The 25,964-nt window shown below is 37.3% G+C and overlaps 1 protein-coding gene across 4 annotated transcripts in view; it reads left to right on the forward strand.

Annotated features, from left to right (window-relative positions):
• Positions 1-25,964, forward strand: part of Rere (arginine-glutamic acid dipeptide repeats) — a 395,515-nt gene that overhangs the window by 149,039 nt on the left and 220,512 nt on the right. For all 4 annotated transcript variants that reach the window (XM_076861360.2, XM_076861359.2, XM_076861361.2 and 1 more), the window contains exon 3: positions 17,226-17,296. In XM_076861360.2, the coding sequence (XP_076717475.1) occupies positions 17,226-17,296 (71 nt within the window). The remainder of the gene's footprint in view (positions 1-17,225; positions 17,297-25,964) is intronic.

The following is a 25,964-nucleotide window of genomic DNA, read 5'->3' on the forward strand; positions in this document are numbered from 1 at the left end:
TACTCACCCATAACTACCTCTGTCCCTGGTCACTACTACTAGGCCTTTCTACTTAACATTAGATCAGTATTTTTAGATTTCACATATGAGTGAGGTCATCATGCAGTATATGTCTTTCTGTGCCCAGTTTAGTTCACCGAGAAATATTCTCCAGGTTCATCATGGTATTACAATGACAGGATTTCCTTCTGTTTAATAGATGAATAGTATTCTGTTATTTATACACACACACACACACACCACGTTCATCTGTTGATGAACACTTAGGTTGATTCTATATCTTGGCTCTCATGAATAATGGTGTAATAACATGGGACTGCAGATGGTCTCTTCAACATACTGATTTTATTGCCTTTGGATGTGTAGCCAGTAGTGGTGTTTACTAGGTCATATGGTTCTGTATTTATCTTTATAAACATAATATTTGTTTTTTAATTTAATTTTCACTTATTTTAAAATAAATATTCTAAATATTCCTGTTTATTGTTTCCTTTTAATAATTTGTTTTTTTTTTTAATTTTAAAAGTCTATTAATACAAACCTTCCCCAAAACTTAACTCTTGTTATAAATTAATTGAACCTGTAAATGAGTGAACCTAAAAAATTCTCTTAAGATATTTTAGTGCTGTGCCTAAACTACCCTAAGTTCCAACCTTGACCACAAATTTGAGTCAGTTACATACAGAGAGGCAGTACAGTATAATCTGCTGTGCGTTTGTCTTTCATCAGTTAAACGGGTGAAAGAACCTTCAAGGGCTGTGATGGAGGTTTTCTACAAGCCAAATTATTTTAATTTATAAACAACCGAAACATCATATATATCCTGATTTCTTTTTTGTTTATTTTTGAATGGGCATCTTGCTTTGTTACCCAGACCCCCATTAAAAAATAATGGAGTTGGTCTCCAAATCCTGGGCTCAAGTTATCACAGAGGCCAGGTGTCCTGAAGAAGGGTCCAAAGAGTTCCCAAAGAGAAGGAGAACTTGACTTAGGACCAGTGGATGCTTAGAATATGTGAAGGAAAAAAAAAAAAAAATCCGCATCAGCCAGAAGCATAAACAGAGGTTTATTTAGGAAAGTAGATGTACATTCAAGGGAAAATGTGGCCATCTGGGGAGTAAGAGATGCTGTTTTGGAGGTTTAGTATGGACAGCTATGTAGGAATGATATCAGTTTGGTGATCTCAAAACGGTTTCTATTGGGCTGGTCAGGTTCAGGATCCCTAGACTGACATGGTCTTTGTTATATGATCAGTGGATAGTGCTGGAAAGTCTCCTGATTTATAGGTTCTTCAAGATAACCGAACAATCTAATTATTGAGGGATTTAGTGCACAGATAGATCTACAGATTTCTCAAGGATTTAGGCCTGGAAGGAAGAGATTAGGGAGTGATAGGCCTGGAAATATATGTGGAACTTCTGAATTAAAATTCTGTTATTTTGATTCTTTCCTCCAGTCTCCTTTCTGTTTTTTGTTTCTTCTATCCTACCTTGAATTGACCCTCCTGCCTTAGCCTCCTGAGACTAGGATTACACCACTACTCCAAGCTGGATTCCTTCCTCCCTCCCTCCCTCCCTCCTCCCTCCTCCCTCCCTCCTCCCTCCCTCCCTCCCTCCTCCCTCCCCCTCCTCTCCTCCCTCCCTCCCTCCCTCCTCCCTCCCCCTCCCCTCCCCCTCCCTCCCCCTCCCTCTCCTCCCCTCCTCTCCTCTTTCCCCCCCTCCCCTCCTCTCCTCTCCCTTCCTCTCTTTCTACAGGTCACCTCTTCCCATTATCTATCTCCCCCTCCTTCTCTTTCTCCCTCTTCTTCTCCACAGGGGAATTTAACCTCTGGGCCACATCCCTTGCTCTTAGAGACAGGGACTCACTAAGTTGCCTAGGGCCTTGCTATGTTGCTGAAGCTGGCTTTGAAATTGCCATCCTCCTGCCTCAGCCTCCTGAGCTGCTGGGATTACAGGCATGCACTACAGTGCCCAGCCCGATTTCTTTATAACCTGGAAATGTTTCTAAGATACTTTCAATTCTGTTAAATCTTTTTTTTTTAATATATATTTTTTTAGTTGTGGATGAACCTTTATTAATTTATTTTTATGTGGTGCTGAAAATCGAACCCAGTACCTCACACAAGTGCTCTACCACTATACCACAACCCCAGCCCAGCCCCACTGTTAATCTTGTGAAACTTAAAAAAAAAAAAATTACCCCCTGCTGCTAGGAATTGAATTTAGGGCCTTATTAGGCAAGTACTCTAACACTGAGCTATACTCCCAGCCCCCTTGTTTTTCCTGTAAGACACAAGGTCTTGCTGTGTTGTCCAGGCTGAGGATGAATGGTGATCTTCCTGCCTTAGCCTCCTCAGCAGCTGGGACTACAGGTATGTACCACTGTACCTGACTTCTTTTCTAAATCTTCACAGGGATGGAAAATGCATATCAATTTAAGGTAGCTAGTTACCATCCCAGTTGATTAGAATTACTTGATTTTTAATTTTATTTAATTTTTTGGTATTGGGCATTGAATTCTGGGGCACTCGACCACTGAACCTCATCCTCAGCCCTATTTTGTATTTTTTTTTTTTTTTTTTTAAAGGAACCCGGGTCTCATTGAGTTGCTTAGCGCCTTGATTTTGCTGAGGCAGGCTTTGAACTCCTTCCTCAGCCTCGCCCAATGAGTATTACTTAATTTTTTATTCTTTTAGATTTAAAAGATATGTACCTCCTAAAGAAAGATGTTCACAGTTCCAGGGTCTTCATTATCAAAACTCCACATGACCTCTCACCTCACATTATCTGATTCTTTGACTCCAGAAGCCTGAAACTCTCTTAGGGGTCAATGCCCTGGTTTAAATTATTTATTTATTTTGTGATACTCATGGTTGATTCTAAAGACTTTTGAGCATGATGGAATCATAAGATATTTGTTTCCTCTTAAAAAAAAGAGATCTTTGAACCTGTCAGAATGGCCGGCATTCTTCCATTTTCTTAGAACTGTCTAATCCTTGTGGATATTTGTAATGATTTTCAGTGAATTGCTTGCTAGTTCTCAGTCTTGTCTTACTGGTGATGTCATCTCATAGGGTTCTTCTGGAAGAAGAATATGGCATTTCCAGGGTGAATATAGTTCCATTTGGAAAAAGTACTTTTATCGACAGTATTTTTTTTTTTTTAATGTGCAGTTCTGGAAATATTTGTCATCACTGATCTCATAAAATGTATCGAGTTTTCAGCCAAAATGACGAATGTGACAAGAACCTTGGAGACATGATATTGCAGGTACTCTGTTATCCTTGTGAAGGCATTAGCTAAAAGGTCTATTTTGTATGCTTCAGGCCAGTGTGCCTAATTTTAACATGAAGAGAAATTCTTTTTTCTTTTGGTAGATGGACACAGGCCTTTTATTTTATTTATTTATTTTTATGCGGTGCTGAGGATCCAACCCAGGGCCTCACATGTGCTAGGCTCTTCCACTGAGCTACAATCCCAGCCTCTCCATGTAGAGAAGTTTTTAAGCAATCTATTAACAGACGGTTTCTGAGCATGTATCTTTTACATCATTAGTCTTCTATGGTGTAGATTTTTAATTATCAATTGAGCTTGTTGTTTAGTGAGCATTGCCAGAAGAGCACACGTTTCTGTTGGGGGCAGGTAATCTCTTGTATACTCAGCTCTTCCCTTATGGCAAGAAAACAAGAATGGATAATATATAATGAATGGACATTACTTTGTGCCAATAAAATTTTATTTATAGACACCGAATTTGAATTGTATGTAATTTTCATTTGTCAGTAAATATTATTGTGTTGACTTTCCCCTTCCCTCCCCTCCCCTCCCCTCCCCTCCCCTCCTTCTGTCTTTTGTTCTCTTTTCTTTCTCTTTCTTTCCAAGAAATACAGAACCCTGTCTTCTTAGAGTATAAATATATATCCTCTACCTAGACTCTGAACAGAAACTAATGAAAGACAGTGAATTATGTTGTAAGTATTACAACTGTGGCAAATCATGAGTGTATCTTCAGAGAAGGTACTGCCTCACAGTGATTCTTCTGTGGGTCTTCTGGCAGTTGTAAAAGCCATCTGACAACCTTTGGGAGCCTTCTCTGTTCAGCTTAGAACTTGTGATTAATACACAAGAATGGGGAGAGACCACAGAGGGAGTAGGCGGTTCTTTTGTTTGATTTTAGTATCCAGCTTAGAGATTCAGTCTAGTGGACTGTGACGAATAGAGTCCCAATCACAGTGGAATAAAATTTATGTTTACCTAGAGTCTAATTGGACTGAGATTTCCTACAGTTATGTTCAGATCCTCTGCCCTTTTGCTTAGTGAGCAATCGTTGAGCTCCTAAGCTCTGGGGGTTTAGCTTTTGCTGGCTCAATTAATTGTTAAATGTTCCCTTTATTATAATTATACATTGATGCCTTGCTTTGTAATAGCTGAGGAAATTGCTTAAAAAAGTTGTTTAATCTGTTATACACTATTAGTTTTGTTTAAAAAAAAAAAAAGCTCGTTTTAGAAGAAAACAATTTTGATTTTGGTTTGAAGTAACATGGTGGTATTTGAGTTGGATAACATAATTTAAATTGAAATGCAAGAATTTGACTATTCTTGACAGAGGTTGGCTTTTGTTTGATATTGACCCATGTGTTTGACGTGTTTTCAGATATTGTCTTCTGTGTATTCCAGACAGCTCCACCAGCTTAGAAAATTAGACTTTCGGGGCCAGGGCTGTGGCTCAGTGGTTGAGCACTTGCCTCACATGTGTGAGGCATTGGGTTCCATCATAGGCACCACACACAAAAAATAAGTACATAAAATAAAGATACTGTATTCATCTACAACTAAGAAAATATTTTAAATAAATAAAAAGAAAATTAGACTTTCCAAAATTTGTCTCTGTATTTAAAAATGGAGCAGTATATTAGTTTGTTCAATTATGTAACAGATGTGTGGTTAAGAGTGATATCTCTTGAAGAAATATTTCAGCCTAGCACCTTAGATGCTTATGCGCGTGAATTTTGCTTTGGAGATATTAAAAAACCCTAAATACTAGACAAAATAAATACATGTGTTTTTATTTCTTTGGTTACCTATGTTTGTGTTAGTATGGATTTTGTAATGGGTATGTTAAATGTCAAAAAATAGACGGAAGAAGATATATTAACTTTTTGATTCTTCTAAGTGAATGTTTAAATGCCTAGAAATGAATACACTTCTAAAATTTACTTTACTAAGTCTATTAAATTCATATATAATAACTATTTATCAGTCTGTATGTATTGACTACCCAGCCTCTATTAATTTTTTTTCATTATTTCAATGTTAAAAATGTGCTCATGGAACTGCAATAGTGCATTTTACATGTAAAGGATATTCCACAATGCACTCATCCAGCCCCTACATTAATTTTTCCCCATATATCTGTAAGTTTCCCCAGTCAGCTGCCTTACCAAGGCCTTTTTCAGTAATGTCCAGTGTGATAGTGTACTGTATGTAATGTGTAAAGTGTACTGTAAAAGACTAAGAAATAGTGTTGTTTTTTTTTAATCTCTTTGAAGTCTGCAGGCACTGTTCAGGCTTTCTTTGTGTGCTAGGCCCATGTCCGTGCTTGACAGATGGAGTGTTAGTGTCTCACTTCAGACTGATCAATAGGCATTGATAGTAATAAAAAAAAAAAGGGAAAGTATTGATTATGGCTATTATGGGTAAATGGAGTGAGTTTATAATATAGATTTTAAATATTTAAGTATGCATTTCATTATCAGTTTTCAGATTAACATTTTAATTTGTGCTCTGTTTGTAAAAGCTGTGCATAGCTCTTGGCTCTCAGGCAGGCTATTGTTGTTATTAGATGATATTTAGTTTTCAGACTTTACTTGACCTGGCATCCCATTGTGTTGGTATTATAAAACATAGGCATCATACAGTTGCCAGATCAGTTGTGAGAATGTTAATACTGTGTATAATTGCAATTTTTCTTCTTTGGTAAGGGAAGGGAATTGTCACAAAAAAGGTCTTACTTGGTGTGTTGTATTTGTATATCATCTGTAATAGTTTAACTGAAAAATAGTGGTTTAATAATCAACTATTCCATAGAGTAAAAATGCACTTAAGGTTTTGAAGTTTGCATTTGAGAATTATTCTAACAACACTTGAACTTGGATTATGATTTTTTCCTTAGGAGGTATTTTATGTCTCACCTTTCAAGAGAGACAATAGAGACCTGATTTCCTGTTTGTTCTTTGTATTAGCTGGAAATCATTTTAAGGAAGAAAAATTTTGGTGTTTTCAGGACTACGAATTAGAATGCTTTCTTTGAAGTCTGTAGCAACTATCCAAAAAACAGATACTGGTGATATGGAGTACAGTCTTTTTCAAAAATTGCTCTTGGTGTTCAGGTCAGGTTTGGTACCAGGCTAGTTATTTGTAGAGATCATCAGTTTTGTCACATATTTAACTTTTAACTTTGTTATCTCCCAGCAGTTGGGACTGTGAATGTTAAGGTGTCTGATACATGGACGTATGGATTTCCAGTTCCTCCTTCAGTATTGTTTTGTAATTTGGTAATGATGAGAGAGTCTTCATTTTTATGTTCTCTCCCTTGAATTCATGTACTGCTAACCCTGCCACCCTTAGAGGTACATTTATAATATTTGGGAATAGACCTTTTTTAAAAAAATATGCCTTCTCCATTTCCTTCTTGTAGTTTTCCTTTTTAGTGAACAAATAATGCATTTTTTAAAGAAAGAAAACTGAAAAATTTAGATAAGCAAAAGTAAAAGTTAAAATTCAGAGAAGCGAATCCCACTGTTCACATTCTGTTGTATGGCTACTTAGTGAACATATGTGGAGTTATGCTGTTTGCAGCTTTATAATGTGCTTCTTAGTGTGTCCTGACTTTATTGCCATGCCAATAATTATAAATTTGAATCATTATTGCAGCTTTACATACCATTAATGCTGGGAGTTCATAATCTGCAATATGTGACCAACCAACCAAACTATGAAAGAATGTAGGGAACTGTTTACTTGAGTGGGGAAAAAATGTATTTTCATTAGTTGATTAAATTTCAAGCGACATTCAGCATTTCATGTAATTATGAAGGCAGGCAGTAACAGTGATATTGGTGGTATCTGTGATACCAATATCAGTTGCACATCTGTCACATCATATAGAGGAAAAACACTTCAAAATAATGTTCATATGCTTCATTGTTTTGAAACTAGGGAGGTTATTAGGGAATAGTCTCTTATAAATTTTGTTATTTAATTAATCAATTAAGTACATATATTGTGTATTTGTATTTCTTATTGTGATAAGTATCTCAACATATTATTTCTGTGCATTTACAAACTTTTTTTTTTTTTAAAAGAATGTCTTACTCTGTTACCCATGATGGCCTAGAACTTCTAGGCCCAGGCAATCCTTCTGTGAACTCCTGAGCAGCTGTGATTATAGTCACCTTTAACTTAGAAGTGTTGTAATGTCCAGAAAAGGGGATTATCAGTCGTCCCTGTGTTTTTCTGGAAGGAGTATCCATGAGTTTCCTGTCAAGTACTAAAATCAAATCCATACAGAAGTGGAAAAATAGAGAGAGACAAGTGCCAATTAACCTGTGCCAGCCACTCTGCCAGCCAATTTGCATGAAGAGAAACTACGGTCCCCTATTGCTACTTGAAAAATCTTGGTGTGGAATTGGGCTAGAACTTGGCTTAGCTATAAAGTCTCTTTAGGAAGGAAGCTCTGAACTCGCTTTCATCTGCCTTTAGGGGTTGATTTTTAATCTATGCTGAAAGTAATAGATAAGGCTATTTCATCAAGCTATTCCAGTCATTTTAAGTTAGAAGCTGTTGTTACTGAGGATTGAACTCAGGGCACTTCACCAGTGAGCCACATCCCCAGTACTTTTTGAGGTAGAATCTTGTTAAATTGCCCAGGCCAGCCTTGAACTTGTCATTGTCCTATTTCAGCTTCCCAAGTCTTTGGGATTACAGATGTTGTACCATGTGTTGTTTTTTAAGAATACTTTCTAGGGCCACCTGTCCCTAGCTTTTTCTTTTTTGTGGTGGTGTGGGCTAGGTGGGTAGGTGCTGGGCCTTAAACCCAGGAGTCCTTTACTGCTGAGCTAGACTTCCCAGCTCTTTTAATTTCTTACTTTGAGATAGGGCTTTACTAAGTTCCTGAGGCTGGCCTCAAACTTGCTATCCTCCTCTTTCAACCTCTGGAGTCACTGGAATGACAAACATGTGCCACTATGCTTGACATGTTAGCTCTCCCTGTTTAAAAAAACCCAGCCGGGGCTCAGTGACACACACTTGTATTCCCAGCTACTTGGGATGCTAAATCAGGAGGATGGAAAGTTTAAGGTCAGCCTGTAAAACTTAGTGAGGCCCCTGTCTTAAATTAAAATTTAAAATTAGCTCAGTGGTAGGGTGTTGCTGAGCACCCCAAGTACTGTGGAGGCACGGAGTATTTTCTCCAAATTAGTGTTTTGGATGTTATTTGTGAATGTAGTTTAAATATTTTGCCCTATTTTTTTAAAAAGTAAGGATATCTGAGTACAGCATCCAAAAATGTAGAGTTGTGGATCAAGAGATGTGGATTCTTGGCTTGGTTCTTTAGCTACAGTTAACCTTTTTGTTATCCCATTGCGTGGCTTCTTTCCTTGTCATCTCAGGCTCCATCAGGATCTTGCTCCACCTCCAGCCTGTATGTTTCCTTTCAGGCTTCCAGGAAGGGTAGGAAGAGCAGGGTTACCTGAGATTCTGTTTCTAGAAGTTAAAGTAGTACAGATCTGCTTGCATTCCATGGGCAGCTGATGGATGCTTAGGTGAAAGAGTTAATCACCTAAGAAGAAAAGTCACTCACAGCATTGTGTTGGCTGCTAAATAAAACACAGAAGGAAATTTCTTATACAAGCAGGTTCTTAGTCTCAGAAGCAATTCAGTTCTGTATATATTAATATGTGCCATGTGCTTCATATGTCCAGATCCAATTTGTTATTTTTAGTCTACTTCATAATAAATTTCATTTTGTTTCAAGTTGACATTGTGACTAATTTGGAATGTGTAAGAAAAACATCCAGTAGTAAAGCACAAAAGAAGAAAAAAAAATTTAAGCTTCAATTTTGATAACTTTAAGAAATCCATAGTATTAGAGCTACTGTCTGGGAATCTGATAATGAAACTTTTATTTATCTACACTTTGGTTATATTCAAGTTGTTCTACCTCTTATGCAAAGTTGAAAGTAAATGTTTGAATGGAAGGAACTATTAACTGAACATTAGTGTTATAAGAAAGGCATCCAAGATATGTGGATGCTTATAAAGCACAGAAAAATAATTGGTATGGGAAATTTTGATGCTTGAACTTGAAACAGAGTTGCTTTTACAAAACTGAAAACTGAAGACTGCAATTAACTGTCATTAATTTTGTTGAATAAAACTATGTTCCATTTATTGTACAATCAGGTCTAGGCTTGAATGAGTTTAAATAGATGAAATCTAAATTAGATGAAATCTAAATTATACTGACAGTCCATTAAATAGTAGCAGAAAATCTGTACAGAAAATGGATTCAGTATGATACCAGTTTATAAGAGAATCATTTGCCAAATAAGAATTATAGCCCAGGCATTGTGAATTCTCCTGTGTATTTCCAGTGAGCACTGCAAATTGGTTTGAAGCATTTATTGCAAAGCCCAGGCTCCCAGTGTGTTTTCTTCTAAAACAGAGCAGGCCATGTTGCTTGAAATCTGCCCTGCAGGATGTGACACCAGATCAGATAAGCAATTTGTTTGTTGTCAGCCATATGGGGAGAGAAGAATCTTCCCACCAGCGTACCTGTCACTGATGATTTTTTTCCTATGAACACTGGACATAGTGTTCTGCATTGTTTTCCTAAATGTACATTATGTCAGCCATGTTCCACTTTTAATCTTAGAGTGAAAGATGTGTTAACATTTTCATTAGTGATCACCCTTTATTTAATAAGGCTTTTATAGCAGAATTTAAAAAAAATTTTCATATAAATGCTTTGCTTCCATAGGTAGGTGGCCATCATCACCTTTTAAAATTTTTTAATATTTATTTATTTGGTGCCAGGGATTGAACCCATGGGTCCTTAACCACTGAGCCACATCCCCAGCCCTTTTTTATACTTTAATTAAGAAACAGGGTCTCATAGAATTGCTTAGTTCTTTGCTAAGTTGCTGAGGCTGGCTTTGAACTTGTGATCCTCCTGCCTCAGCCTCCCTAGCCTCTGGGATTACAGGCATGTGCCACTGAGCCCATCTTATTTGTGTTTTTTACCCGGTGCTGGTGCTCAAATTCAGAGTTTTACTTATGCCAGGCAAGCTTTTTACCATTGAGCTTTGAGACCCCAGACCCATCACCAATTTTTAAAACACACTTTCCCCCTTAGACTGTCTGCATCTATTTTTGTTTGACATAAACACTATATAAACACAAGTTAAAATAGAGGTCCACATCACTCTACTGGGATTTAGCTTTTAAATTGGGTTAGAATCATTTTCATAGTAGGGCTTTTATTTTTTAAATTTTTGCTGTGCTAGGTATCATAGAGAGCTTTAAATATGTAATTCATTAAAAAACCATTAAATATGTTTTTGTTTTTTTTTTAAATGGGGAGTCTTGCTATGCCCAGGTTAGCCTTACATTGAGACTTTTCCTGCCTTAACCTCCTGAGTAACTGGGATTACAGACACATACTACCTCATCCAGCTATAACAGGGGCTTTTAAAGTAACATTTCCCTAATAAATTACGGAGAAGAGGGTGCTTACAGTGTTCTTTGCTTGGGAAGTGCAGATGTAAAATTATGGCTGATAATTGAGTGCATCAGTATAACAAATTTTCTGATGCTGGAAGGGTGATCTTGCTGTGTCTTATTTTATTGAATCTTAAGCCCATGTAACATGATTAACTTGGGAAGGGTCATATTACAGCAGTTATACCAAAACATCCACTTCTTAAAGCCAGAGAGATAATGAGATAGGATCAGTTTTTAAGCTTTTGATACATTGAAAGTTTTCCATGCTTCTAGAAGAGAAATGTGGAATTTGAACAAAATTCCATTTAGTTAGTTTATTATAACCCTATTTCCCACCCTTCCTTTCCAGCATTGTTGTTCTCATGGCTTAATTTTCCCTGTGAGCAGTAAAGACAGATAAATGTTGCCTAGAAGCACGTGATATTCTGTTTAGACAAAAGCCCAAGTAAGCTTTGTAGCCCTAATTAAGAATCATCAATGTTTCAGTGCATGTGACTGAATTTTCATGATATTGAAGAAGGAAGGGGCTGGTGACATGTTTCCTGAAATTTTTCCCCCCCAATGAATTTATCATCTTCAAGATGATACAGCCAGTTTTGGTGACAGCTGATAAGAGTCAAAACAAGATAAAGGGCAGTGCTGGGAAGGTGTTCCCTGCTGAGGTCCTGTTTTCATGCCTGTTTCCTTTTCCCTTTGAGCTCTCCACTGTTACCAGACACTTGGTTTCTTATTATTCGCAGAAAACTATAAGTGAGCCTGCCTCTAGTCAAGTTATTGCTTAAATAAATATTAGAAAACAGCATTCTTTTCGTTCATAGTGCTGTTAATATAGCAGCATTTTGGGATCCCAGTCAGCATCTGTCTTGATTCATTTGTTCATTCATTCCTCATATGATTTTTGAGTTTACTATGTAGAAAAATGAAAAGTTAAAATTTATATATATATATATTTGGGGGGGAGGGGGAATAGGGGTGGTGAGATTTGAATTCCGAATTGTTTCTTAGAAAGTATTCTCTTTAGGGCTGGGGATATAACTCAGTTGGTGGAGTGCTTGTCTTACATTAACAACACCCTGGGTTCAGTCCCCAGCACCACCACCAAAAAAAGTATTCTCTTTAAAACTGGGCATGGTGTGGTACAGTCCTGTACCACAGCTATTTAGTAGGCTGATATAGGAGGATTGTAAGTTCAAGGCCAGGCTCTACAATTTAGTTGGGCCCTAAGCAACTTAGCAAGACCCTGTGTTGCTGGGGATATAGCTCATTGATAAACGTGTCCCTGGGTTCAATCCCCAGTACCAAATTAAAAAAAAAAAGAGAGAGAGAGAGAAAGAAAGAAGGAAAGAAAGAAAGAAAATAGTCTCCTTTAGATGGATCACTTCCCTAGCTCCCTTGCAGTATTGTACTAGGGATTCAATCTAGGGCACTATACCACTTAGCCACATCCCTAGCCCTTTTTAATTTTAATTTTTAAAAAAATATTTTTTAGTTGCCAATGGATTTTTTTTTTTAACTTTATTTATATGTGGTGCTAAGGATTGAACCCAGGGCCTCACACATGTTAGACAAGCACTCTACCACTGAGCCACAACCCCAGCCCCTTTAATTTTAATTTTTATAAATTGCTGAGGCTATCCTTGAACTTGGTACCCTCCAACCTTGGCCTACAGAATCACTAGGATTATAGGTGAGCTCCACCATACCCTAATTTTTGTAGGAAGGTTGTGGGAAGAAAAATATGTCTCTACAGTAATTTTGTATTTTTATTTAAAAAGTAAATGAGAGAAATCAGGTCAAAACAATGCAGCCCCCTTTCCCTGCCTTGTATGGTATGTTGGCATGGCTTCAAAAATTTTAGTTCATACCATCTCTGATCTTATCTGTGATTTAGTACTATTTATGTCAAATAAACTCTTAAGTTTTGTCACTTAATTTTGTAGTAAGGTTATCTGACTTTTTTGAATATTTCAAAGCAGGGGTAGAGATGATTTGACACCGATACTGTTTTTGCAGATTGTATATTGAGATCTCACAAGATCATCCTTTTGGATCACTTTGGGTTGCCATGGTAGTTTTTAAACAAAAAAAGATAGTTTTTTTAATCTAGGTGCAAGGAAGGCATTGATAAGTCATTGTGATTATTCCAAATGCCAGGTTTGAGGATGGGCTCTTGTTCTTCTGTTCTCCAGGCAGCAGTCCTCCATGTGAAGAGTGCAGAGAAGAGTTTAGCAAGCAGAGATCAGGGGCTGCCTTTGATAGGCCAGCAGGTTCCTTTCCTTCCTTCTCTTAACAGAATTTACCCCCTGGTATAATTTACAGGTAATCATTCCCTTGAATGTCACTTTGCAGTAAGAAATTAAAGAATATAGCTTCTCTGGAAGATTTTTTATGTACCAGCTAATAGCTGCTTTATGTCTCACAATAAGAGGGGAAATAAGGTAAAAAAAGATTCTTGATTATGGAAAAAAAAAAATAAATAAAGCTTTTTCCTGTGTAAAATAATGACAAATTTGTACCTAGTCCTCACTATCTAAGCATCTGTTGTTTAATTCAGTCCTGTCTTACTTTACTCATGCTAATGCTAGAAATGGCTTCTTGGTGGGTGTAGGAAATGGAAACATGAGTTTTCAGATTCTGTAAGATTGAGATCAGAGTTGTATGCCCTTCACTGACCACATTATAGTGAACAACTAACTGAACAAACAGGGAATGTGAATTGCTAATGTTACATAAAAAAGGGAGGTGTTATTTGTGAGATTGGTATGACCAGAAGGTGGTGGAATGAAGGATGAAATACAGTTTGGCACAGATGGGACACGGGAGTTGATGTTTCTTTTGGAGAATGTAGCCCAGGGGAAGAGGGTGGCATTTATTTGCATGGGACTGAGTCATTGAAATCAGCAAATTACCTTTTTTTTCTTTTTCTTTCTTTCTTTCTTTTTTTTTTTTTTTTTTTTTTTTTTTTTTGTGGTGCTGGGGTTTGAATCCAGGACCTTGTGCATGCAAGGCAAGCACTCTTCCAACTGAGCTGTATCCCAAATCCCAGCTAATTACTTTTGTCACTTGAACTTTAAAAGGTGGAAATCATTAGTTTGAAAGTGACCTATTCATTATTCATGTTGAAACCAGTGAATAGTAGCTAGGCTAGGATGACTTTCTGTCATGAAATTGAAAAAGATAGCTTTCCATAGGAAGTGATTGGAAGAAGAGGACATTGTAGATTGTGGTTTGTGTTTAGGTTGGGTAAGAATTATATAACTGATACCAAGAGATTTGAAATGCTGGGAGTGGGTACAAGAGGGGCCAGAGGGGCACAGATATGAAGAACTTGGGTCATCCCCATGTCATGTAAGTTGGAGCTACAGTTTTCATCTAGGGAATTCTCTTTTTACTTGAATATTATATTAGGGGTGTGAAGACAAAGTTTACCCTGGTGGGAAGAGGCCCCTGGCTTGTTAAGAAGATGTTGTCTGAATGTTGAAGCAGAGTTTCTTTTTCTTGAGCTTCTGGAACCCAGATTAAGATAGAAAGTTCAGTAACTCATTTCTGAGCTGATGTTGTGCATGGATTCAGGGATTAAGTCTGTTGAGTTTGCTTCTGAGGAGAGAAATCAGTTGGGGAATTCGGGCCAGACACAGTGATGCATGCGCATCCCAGGGGCTCAGGAGTCTGAGACAGGAGGATCAAGCCAGCCTCAGCAAAGGTGAGGCACTAAGCAACTCACTGAGACCCTGTCTCTAAATAAAATACAAAATAGTGCTGGGGATGTGGCTCAGTGGTCCATTGCCTTTGAGTTCAATCCCTGGTACCAAAAAACAAAACAAAAAAAACAATAGTTGACATTCAGTTTTTATTTCTTCTCCTTCCTTTTCCTCTTCTTCCTCCTCCTCCCTTCTTTCTTCTTCCTTCTCCTTCTTCCTCTGTCTTCCTTCTTACCCCCTCCTTCCTCCTCCTCCTCCTTTCTTCTTCTTCTTCTCTCTCCTCCTCCACCACCACCACATCAACATCCTTCTCCATGTTCTCATTGCGAGTCATCTTTGGATACAAAATCCTGAAGTCCTGCACATAGTTTCCTGGAAAGGTGTGTTCTACAGAGAGGGCTTTCTCGTGATCTGACTCTCTGTGGAGTTTCTGGTGGACTGAACTCTCCACTGGATGAGGGATGGCTCCTAACATGTGTGAACAGTGAAGCAGTAGAGGAATTTGCCAATTGTCAAGAACACTCTGAAAGGTCAGGAGAAAGGATAAAACAAATGGCATTTTCATCATGGCATTATGAGCAGTCTCCCTAGGAGGTTTGATTGACTCTCATACCTTTCCTTCTCAGTAAATAATCTGTACATTTTCTTGTCCTAAGCTTTATGATGATTGTCAGTTGTAACGTGGAAGGATTTTACCTTTCTATAGGTATTGCTTTCCTTTTTTAAATCTTAAGATGCCATTAAAAAAAAGAAAAAAAGAAAAAACCTTTTCTACTCTAGCTGTTGATTTTGTTGGAGTTCAATATCTTTCCTGCTTCCCTTCTCATCTAAAGGTAGGGTTGTCTGTTGTTTGCTGGTTATCTCCACCCTCAGGATGGTGAAGGTTATTAAGGTGGGAGGGTTGGTCTTGGGGGCGGAGCTCCTGGAGGTGGGATATAGCATTTGCTGGTCCCTGTTGGGAGGCTACACCCCAAGGATCTCCTTTGGGGCTGCTCATGTGATATGGGTACCTGGTCTTTTCTCGTTATATTGCCTGTAGACCTCACAATTCCTGGTCTCTCATTTATTCTTTAAACTGTATCTCACCATCTTCCTTTCTGCTTCCCTATCATGAATCTCTCTCTCTGGAGGTTTTATGGGCTACGCTCTGGGGGCTGCGCACCTGCAGCAGAGAGCTGTTTTGTATTGGGCAGTTCATGGCTGGGCTTTTCGAGCTATGGACTGGCCTGGTAGCCCACAAACACTGTTCCAGGTTAGCGGTTACAAGGGAGAGGGGGGAATTGGGACTAGAGGTACCTTGATATTGCTTCTAGGCCCCAGCAGGTATCCCAGGCTGGGAGTTGCCCCAACTAAAGATGGCGTCAAAGGTGTCCCAAGATGGAGGTGGCTGTTTTCAGAGATGGGTTGTTGGGCGGGGTTGGGCCGGGTGTGGCATTGGGTGACATTTTCAGAGATGTAGCTCTGTGGCCTGAAGTATTGTTACTGGCAGCTGTCTCCAGACCCTGTCCTGTGTCCCCAGGTGCAGGCTACCCTGAGTTGGGCAGTATGGCAGTGGTTGCAGTGTTCCAAGATGGAGGCAACTGGGGGAGTCCCATGTTGGTAGATGGGGGTTCATACAGGAGTGGTGGCCTTGCATGTGTGCAGTGGCCATGTATCCTGCATCGGTGGGCAGCCAAGTCCCACACAGGTGTTGATGCCAGCAGTCCTGGGTGGGTGGGCGGCCGAGAGTCCTGTACTGACTCTGAGCTGAGGTCTGGAGACCTGTGTTGGAGCAGCTTTCGGGATGGGGGGGAATCCCCTAATAATTTGCAGAGAAAGAGTATCCCCTCTACCAGAATCCTAAGTCACAGAGAGACACAGAATGCAACCTCATTCTAGCCTACTATCTTGGATCCGGGTCTACTCTAGCTGTTGAGAGTAAATAATTACCCAACCATTGCCATATCAAATGCAGTTTAAGAAAGTGCTCTTTTTTCCCTGAAGAAAATGTAATTTGGTTTACTTTATTCCATCTCTGATTGGTGGCCATGGTTTTCTTTACAATTAGAAAATAAATTATGTTTAGGTTAATATTTAATAGTTATCCACAAGAGATTAAATTAGTTTTCTTGTTTTGTGGTTTAAATGAAAAGATCATTGTAATAGCATATTCAAGTGGTTTTCTTTGAAATTTTTTTCTTTCCTCAAAATGTTTATTGAGAATAAAGTAGAACTTGGCAAAGTCATTTTTGTGAATGTGAGAACATCTATCTGAATAAGTTATTTACAATTTTGACTTGCTGTGTAATCTTTAAAAAATTTTTTTTTTGTTATACATGGACACAATATCTTTTATTTTCTTTATTTTTATGTGGTGTTGAGGATCCAATCCAGTGCCTCACATGTGTGAGGCAAGCACCTCTGCCACTGAGCCACAACCCCAGCCCCTTTGCTGTGTAATCTTGAGCAAGTAATTCCTTTTTTCTAAACTTCTTCATGTGGATATGGATAGTCCTATGGGATCCCCCTTTCCCTGAAAAAAAATCAGATTCTTTAAATTATCAAGAAGGTTGTCAAAAAGAACCAAAGGACAGTTTTCCTTTAGCTTGAAGTTATTTATAATTTAATATTGCCTTTGAAAAGGAATATTTACTATGAAAGGTATGCGCTTTGTCATTTATTTATGCAGTGCCTTTTATGGGCCCTGTCTTTTGTTCCCTTAAAGGTAAATGCCATTGTTTTAAATTTTCTTTTTCTTTTAAAGACTGTGTGTATATCGAGAGTCGGAGGCCAAACACACCGTATTTCATCTGTAGCATTCAAGACTTCAAACTGGTAAGCATGCTTTACTGTGCCTCCTCTGCTCTGAGCCTCTTGTGGCCAGCCCCACTGCTCTCTCACTTTGCCCTCACCCTTGACAGGAAGCAGTCAACAAGGCAGTTGCTAGTTTCTTCTTTTCAGTTTTGTGACATGGTGTGATCATGTTTTTATATTGTAAACAATATGTCTGAAGTATTTATTCTTTTAGTAGCTGTTTTGACAATTTCAGAGATACTCTTTGAGTTTCTGGAATAGTTTGCTTTTGCCATTATTAAGAGTCTGAGGTAAATTTAGGAATTAACAACTAGGAAAAAGAAAACAAATGAGCCAGAGAAAAGTTTCTTGTGAAGAACTATATATTTCTGTGGCATTTTGGTGGGTCTGGAGTGTACCTTGAATCTGGTTTTGGGCTTTCCCAAAGGTTGTGAGAAGGAAGTCTGCATCATGCATGGTCCAGCTATTGTCCTTTCTCAATGGGGACTTTCCCACTAAGAATGTTAGCTGGGCGCCTCTTCCCTATTATGAAGTCTCTTGGGTTTAGACTGGTGGTTTCCACAATTTTGTTTTTGGATCCCTGGATGTTGAAAGATTTTTGCACATGTCTGCAAATTAAGCATCCTCAATCTTGTGTATATAAATGCACTTCACGTGTCTATATATCTTATTTTTTAAGTATATTAATATGCTATTTTGATATTTCAAAATTTATGAGCAATATGCAGTTAAAAAATCACTGTTACATATTTTCTTCAAAAGCCTGATAAATGAAAATACTATGGAAGTAGTATCATTTGGGAATCTTTTGAAATGTTTTGATCTTAGAATGGGATCCTTTTTCTTAAAGGTTGTGGACCACTGTCTGCACTGTTAGGTAGAGAAATATCCTGATTCTTTAGCTTTGTAGAGGATGTATATCAATTAGTACCTGTGAATACCCCATTTCCAAAACCCATTGAAATTTAACAGTATTTGTGTTCTGACACACATTTCATGTGATATTTCAGTCTAAAGAAAAGTAATGTAGGCTGAAAAATTCTTTAACCCTTCATCTCCCTTGTTTCTTTTTATCATCTTCAGCGACCCAAACATCTAGTTTACTAACAAATATGTGTTGTTTATTTTTCCTTATTAAAAAGTTATTACATAAGTAACACATGCTGACTGAAAGAGAGTCAACTGTGCCATTTACTTCTAAGATTTATTGACTCTTTGCAGGCTGCTTACAACTTCCCTTGCTGTTTTGCAGAGGAGCATTGCAGTTTAATCTTGGAAATTAAATGCTTTATATTCAGTTTCATGCCAGGATGACTTTTTACCATTTTCGGAGGTCTTTGCTCTTTATTGTATATTTCCTTACAAAGTTTTTTTTTCACAGATACTGCACTGACACCAAAATTTTGGGAGGTGGACTTGTTTCCAGAAGAGTTTTATTTTGGTGTAGTAGCTGCTGCTACTGTTCTCTTCTTGCTTATTGTCTCTGTGTGTGATTTTTACTAAACCAAATGCTTGTGTACCATGGAAAGTACATGGCTGTGAAATAAAATTGTAAAGATTTTTTCTCTTATCTGTTAAGACTCTGAGCTCCTTTGTACAGTTTTTTGCACATTAGCAGGTGCCTTCATATTTGAGCAGTGCCCCTTACAAAGGGCTGATTATTGAGTGATAGTTGCTGTTCTGGGCAGAGACTTCTGCTGAGATACAGTAATTGCTCAGGGTATTACCAGCAATAAAAGCTGAAGCTTCTGTTGTCGCTGTTGGTATAATACAGCACATGTAAAGCTGTCTGCATGCAAAAACAAGTGGAAAGTATGGTGTAGTGTGTTTAGACATCTTTTTTCGGATGCACACACTGCTATTTTTTGTGTTTTTGTTTGAGGTTCTATATTAGTACATACTTGTGATTGTTGCATGAGAATAATGGAGATGGTGCAATATTGCTCCTGGAAAAAATGTAGTTATATTCACTTTATTATTTTTGTAGTTCTGCATACTTCTTATGAAAAGATAAATAAATAGATGAGAATTTCCCTCCCTTCACTTCACCCAAGCAATAAGGGGAAAAGATGAACAGAAGGAAATATGCTTTTGTTTTTTGCAAGATTTTAAAGATTGGAGTTGGTTTTGCCCATAGCAAATAACATGGCAAATGAAGCAATGAAAATGAAAGAAAAATCCAATAGCTTTGAAATGTTGTAATTAGATATTTTATCTTTTTAGCTATTATAAAGCAAAAATTTGGTTTGTAGATTGTAACTGAGAGATGTGACATGTGTTTGTTTGTACCAGAAATGAGAATTAATCATTTTACAGTTGTGGGTTTTTGAGAGTAAGATGTCGAGTATAAGGGGATCGTAAAAAGAATTTGCTGATTGTTCTTTATGGTAGTGTTCCAATGGTAAGATTAGTCTAAGATAAACTTACAGTGTTTAATAGAATAAAAGCTAATGAGTTGAAGTGGGGATGAGGGGATACCTTCTACCAGTCATAACAGTAGGGTAATACTAAGTTATTGAACTCTGAGGGTCTTGGGTAACATTTCATCAACTGGTTACATGTGAGGTAAGGAGAACCTTTGAATTTTATGTGGGAATCTGTGTTGTCTTCTACACTCTGCTATTACATTCTCTTAGAATCTGGGTCTATAGTACAGAACAAAACTTTACTTTTCTGTCCTGGCTTATGACTCAGTGGCCCAGCCAGACTATTTGAACAGTTTCCCCTTTCACTCTCCATAGTGTCTTAGTTTGGATGATAAGATGTGGGCCTTTTGTTTGGGGTAGGGCCCATGGCATCTGCCTTATTCATATTTAAGCATCGGAATACAGGCATCCGGCACTGCCAGGCATATTTATAGCACTCATTTTCAGAGAGGGTGGAGGCTATGATGGTACAGAGTAATTAAATTTCTAACTGTGCAGAGGTTTCTAAAGGTAGCATTTTCAAGGGAAGTGAATCATGTGTTCTATTAGGAAGCTTTCTTACTCTTAGAAATTATTCATTTGATTTGGCTTATTTCCAAACCAGGAGATTTGGTTCTGTTTGAATGCATCAACCAAACTTATCTATGGAACAAGTCTTTAAAAGCAGGGGCTCAAGAGAGCAGATGGCAGTATGTGCTTAATTGGGAAGTAGGAAGAAAAAAGGATCAACAAAAAAGTAGGTTTCTGCACCTATCTCATAAATAATAAAACAGTTGACAAAATCTTTAGTTCTTTAAAACAATAATCTGGAGTGGCAATCTGTGATCTTTGTGGCTTGACGTGAAAAGATGAATTGAACTTTTTTTGTTGTTGTTGTGTTTTTTTAAAGAGTTTAGATTTGGAAAACCAAGACAGTTAGCAGGGTTGCAGGCTAAAAGGATGAATCAAGAATTGCCTGAGTGTTAGATGGCAAACTGGTAAGCTAGAGGACATGTGTGAAAGCAGAGGACCACCCAAGGAGGCTGACACTTCTGTCTTGGGTTCTTGGATCATCCTTTTGCTCCCTGTCTGTAAAGGACTCTTTACTTGGACTAGATTGAGTGGATCTCCATTAACTGCAACTGAAGGCTTGGTGTGACATCTTCAACCCTTTCTTCCGCTGCCCTCCCCTGTTTCTGGGTTACCATGCGACTTAGATTGCTTGGAGGGTTTTGTTCGTGAAAGAGTCAGGATCATCAAGGAGTATTCTATCCCAGAATGCAATTAAGAGTGTTTTGGGTCATCATCAGTGCCTCTGACTGTCATTTATTGAAAACCTGCTTTGTGTTTTTTGTTGAGTGACCATAAAGGGCAGTGAAGAATTATAAAATATTGTTCCTTCTCCCAGTGATTGAATTATAATTGGACAGACAGTTTGTGGTATTATTGATGTCAGGTTTTTCTTTTTTTTAAGAGACTACTCAACAGGATTGGTGGAGAAAAAATCATTTATTCACTTTTTGTTCTAAAAGAAAGATTTCTTTCTTTTACTAAAAACTACAATTCTATTTTTATAAAATTCAAGTCTTCAGTATAATAAAGATCTAGTTTGCTATCTAGGAATGAGCATGGAGTCTGAGAATGATTCCGTATAATATCAAGGAGTTCCTTGTAATAGTTCCTGCCTAATTCTTTATTCATAGATCAGTAATCAGAGCTCTTTCTTTAATATTCTGCATGGGGTTTTATGTGGATTCTTGAGTTGCCATCACTCTTACACTAGAAGGAAGTATGATTTTGGTTTCCTAGTGGGTTTTTCAGCTGTTACTTAGGCCAAATGAGTTTTCAGGAAAAATATGTAATTATTTGAATACCATTTAAGATTCAGTTGATTCATTTTATTAAAACTGGAGAAATCATCCCTCAGATTGAACTTGGTTTAAACAGTACTTAGAGTGAAGAAAGGTCATTGAGGATGTTATAAAGTGGACTGTGAGTTGCCTGAGTGCATTGTTAACAGTGATGCATGAAGGAGTGTGCTGTTGCACTGTCCATCCCAAAAGAGTACATTTTCATTGCTGGTTGTGAGTATGGAATAGCTAAGAATATATACCACTCACTAGTCACCTTGGAGAAGACACATCTCCATTTCTGCCATGAACGTGGAAACCAGGTTATTCATGGTTTAATACCATATCCCTGTCTATGTTTCATTGCTATATATGAGCAGCCAGAGTGGGGAACATGAACGTTTCTCCATGATCTCTGGTCTTTATTCACAACCCTACTCCAAAGTTGATTGTTACCTGTCAGTTCTTATTCATGTGTTTCCTGATAGTACAGCTGAAGAGAGGCTGCAGAGAAATTATCTTTAGCTTAGGTACTGCTTATGGAAACTGCCCTCCCTTCACCAAATTTAGCTGCTCAGAAGTGGATTAAAAGCAACAAGAAGCTGTTTTACTTCTTTTAAAATGAAAACTTAGTAATTAAGGAACATAGGAGATGTCATGTAGAGGCTTCATTAACAAGCACTCTTTGGGTACACATTCACATGTATACATAATGATTTATTAAACACATGTATTTACCTATTACAGTTGTTTAATTGCAGTTTTGTTATTGTGACTGTGGAGCACAGATTGTACTGTATATATGCATATTATGAAATGGGCATTCATTTTAATAATAGGTAAGTCTTGCATTGGAGTGTTTTTTCAATAGTGGGAGAGAAGATCTGCATTAGTACGAATATAACTAATTCAGAATTAATCAGGGATATGTAACTCTGGGACTGATGGACTCAACATTGTGCTGTCTGGGTTCCTATGCTCCGTCCTGTGAGTTGCTATCTTTCATGATCTTGGGCAAGACATTTAACCAACTTAACTTTACTTTATTTACATATGAAGTTGGGGTTAAAAGACCTACCTCACCAGGTAGGTAGGCTGTTTATAAATCATGTAGCACAGGGCCTTCCCTGAAGGATAACAGTAATCATGATGTTGATATTTAGTTGGTGCTCTTTGTCTGTTCTGTTCAGTGATCAATGTTGTGTGCTTAGCACTTTGACTTGACTATAACATCCATCCTAAATACTAAACGTTGACTGAGTAACATTTCAGTGGAAAAAAAAAATTCCCTGGATAAGTTTTGAAAAACTTCAGTAGTAGTAGTTTGAAAAAATTCAGGCATTAGTGCTATGTCTGTTGGAATATCTGTGGCCAACAAGAGTTTCTGGTAAAACGTAAATGCTCAGTAAATATTAGTTGAATGAAAGAGTTTTGGGGGGAAAGACTAATCCCAAGAAGTTTGATCATTTACCTTTACTTAGCCTGTAATAGTATTTAATGTATTTAAATGATGAACCTATTCCTTTAAAAATATTTCTCTAATTTTTAAAAAGTAGTTTAAAAGGTGTCATTATATTCTATTTTAAGTTTTCAATGTGACTGGCTTTTAGCAAAATTGAATGAGGCTTAGTCTTTGTGTGAACATTCCAGAAAAGGCCACTTGCTGTGAGAAGTGCCTCAGGGTGGAGAAACAGCTTCTGAGGGTCAGTGGTGGTTTGGATTGTGTTTCTGACATCCCTCAGACAGGCCTGAAGTCCGTGTTTCTTTCTGTAGTTCCTTCCCTTTATCCTCTTGCTTTTTATGCCTTATAAAAAGTTTTAAGTTGTTGCATACTAATTGTACATACTTATAGGGTACAGTATGCCATGGTTTCTAAGGTAAGAAATGATGTCCATTACTGAACTGGTGCCGGAATTTTAGAGGCCATACTTTTATTTTTGTTTGAAATAAAGGTCATCCTTGCTTATATTAGCCTTGTTAAAAAAAAAAAAAAAAAAAAAAATAGAAGGGATACTAGGTTTACACCAGACTATTAAGTGCAAGGACTAAACATTCTTCGTATTTGTAAATTTGAAGTTTATAGTTTCAGTTAATCTTTTAAGAGGCACAAGTTGGAATGAAAGTTCTTAGCTCTGAGTTGGATGGATGTATAGTTAAGGTAAGGTTGTTGGATATCCGAACCTCATACCCTCTCAATTACCAGAGCAGTGCTGATAGAGTCTTTGACTGAAACATCCTTTTTGCATTTCATAGATATCAATTTAGAAATAGATAGCGAGATGTTCACTTAACTGGAAGTTAAAATGAGGTTTGGGGAGTAAATAATCTCAGACCATTCTGTTTTTTTTTTTTTTTTAAAAAGCTCCGTTTTTCTTTGTTTCTCAGCAGTTGGTTTTACTCTTGGCTGCAGGGCAGGATGGGCCCCTGGAATCTAAATTTTAATGGTACACAAAAACTGTGAATTTGGGTAATTAATTTTCTCCTGATTCATTTAGATTTTAGGGTTCCAAGAAGTCGTTTAATTTTTTTTAATTATATATTTCTATAAAATGTTTATCTGAAAATGTTATTTACTTATTATATGTATGTGAAACTTTATGCAGAAAACTATAGATATTCTAATTTTTGTTTTTCAATGCACTTAGAAAGTTGGGACAGTCTGGTAATTTGCAGATATCTGCTGTGCAAGAATATTGATGAAGTCTTGTTCAAACTTGACTCCTTAGAACTGGAAATTTGTAATTCATGTATGTATATATGGGTGTTTGTGTTAAGAACCAACTCAGAATAGTTCCAGAAAAAAACAGGAAAAGTGCGTGAGAGAAAATTAGGAAACTGAGATACTGTCAATGTTTTCTGATTCATAAGAATAATGATTTGCTTTGAAAAGTCTCTGATTTTAAGGCCTAAAATGTTTTAATCATTTCTTGAACTTTTGCATATTTAAAATAATGCCAGAGTGTTTAGAAATGCTTCACTGTGTGTTAAAATTTTTAAACTTTTAATTTGAATGTTTTATTTGAATTTAAATTCTGGTTCATTGAATTCCTAGTCAGGACATTAAAGAGGAATTCATCTTTGTTTTGATGCTTATGGTGAGAAATATTAAATATATTGTACATTTAAATGCACACTTGAGTTTTTACTTGAATTTGAATTATAGCAGGGGGAGGAGGGAGGTGTATGATGGAGGAGGCTATTTCTGATGACACAAGTCAATCATTGATATTGTCATAGAGGCTCTGGTGATCAGAGACCAACTGCAGAGGTTTACTATGAGGAACTGAAGATACACTGTACATGGTGATCTGTAAAGAAAGAAAGGAAAAGAGCATGATCATGATAAAGACATTCCAAATAGCTTATTTTCTTGATTTGTCTTGGGGGTGTTAAGAGACATAAAAATAGTAGTTAGTGGATTTTATGAAAATCTTGATTCGCAGAAGTATTTTAGACAATGAAAAAGTTGACTTTCTGTTACTTAACCATCTTTAAGAACAGAGGTTATTATATGTATAAGGATTTGGCTTACAGATTTCTAAAGTTTATAAACCACCACATGAAACTGGATTAGTTGGTTAAAGAAAAGTGTTATATGCTTTCTAGAATATTTGAAAGAGAACATATTCAAACTATTATTGTGACATCTTTCCTGATACTCAGAAGGACTATACTAGCTTTCAGAAGTGCTTTCTAATCTTTTTTTTTTCTTCCTAGTTTTAAACGTTTTCAATGTTTAGAGAGAGAGAGAGAGAGAGAGAGAGAGAGAGAGAGAAAGAGAGAGAGAGAGAGAGAGGTGGTACATGTTTAACTGGCTTTGCCCCCAGAAGAAATAACTGTCTTGAGCTTTGTGCTCTGTGCCTGTTCATTAGCCTCACCTTGTGGGCATTTTGAGAAAATTAAATCTCACTTTGAATGTCCTCCTCTTTTCTCTGTTTTTAAGCCAATGTCTATTTATCTTACCTTCATCTTTACAAAATTAAAGTAGTACTTCAAGAAAATGACAGGATCTCTCTTTGGCTGCTGTAATGCCTAGACTGTTTATTAAATATATGGGCTTCAGCATGTTGCATTAGAAATTCTTCTGAAAGCTGGGTTGGTCTACATGTGGTTTAGTTTCACTGTTGTATTTACATAATAGCACTGAATATTTTGTTTTTATTATAAGCAAAGCATGCCATTATTACTGTGCTATTGCACTGTATCACATCTTTACTTGGTTATTTTGAGGGGCACACACCATACTTTTATTGAAAGGACCTAGTTGAAATCTGGAGCCAGAAGTTTGTTCACACGGAAATAAGGAAACAGCTTCGATTAATGCAGAATACTAACTCTAGTGACAGAACAAAGTCTCTGAGATTTCAGAGGCCATCTGCTAAAGGATTTTTGCAGATACCTGCTTGTGTGCTGAGTGCCCCCAATAACCAGGGC

Source organism: Callospermophilus lateralis, chromosome 7, assembly GCF_048772815.1.
Source record: "Callospermophilus lateralis isolate mCalLat2 chromosome 7, mCalLat2.hap1, whole genome shotgun sequence".
NCBI lineage: Eukaryota > Metazoa > Chordata > Mammalia > Rodentia > Sciuridae > Callospermophilus > Callospermophilus lateralis.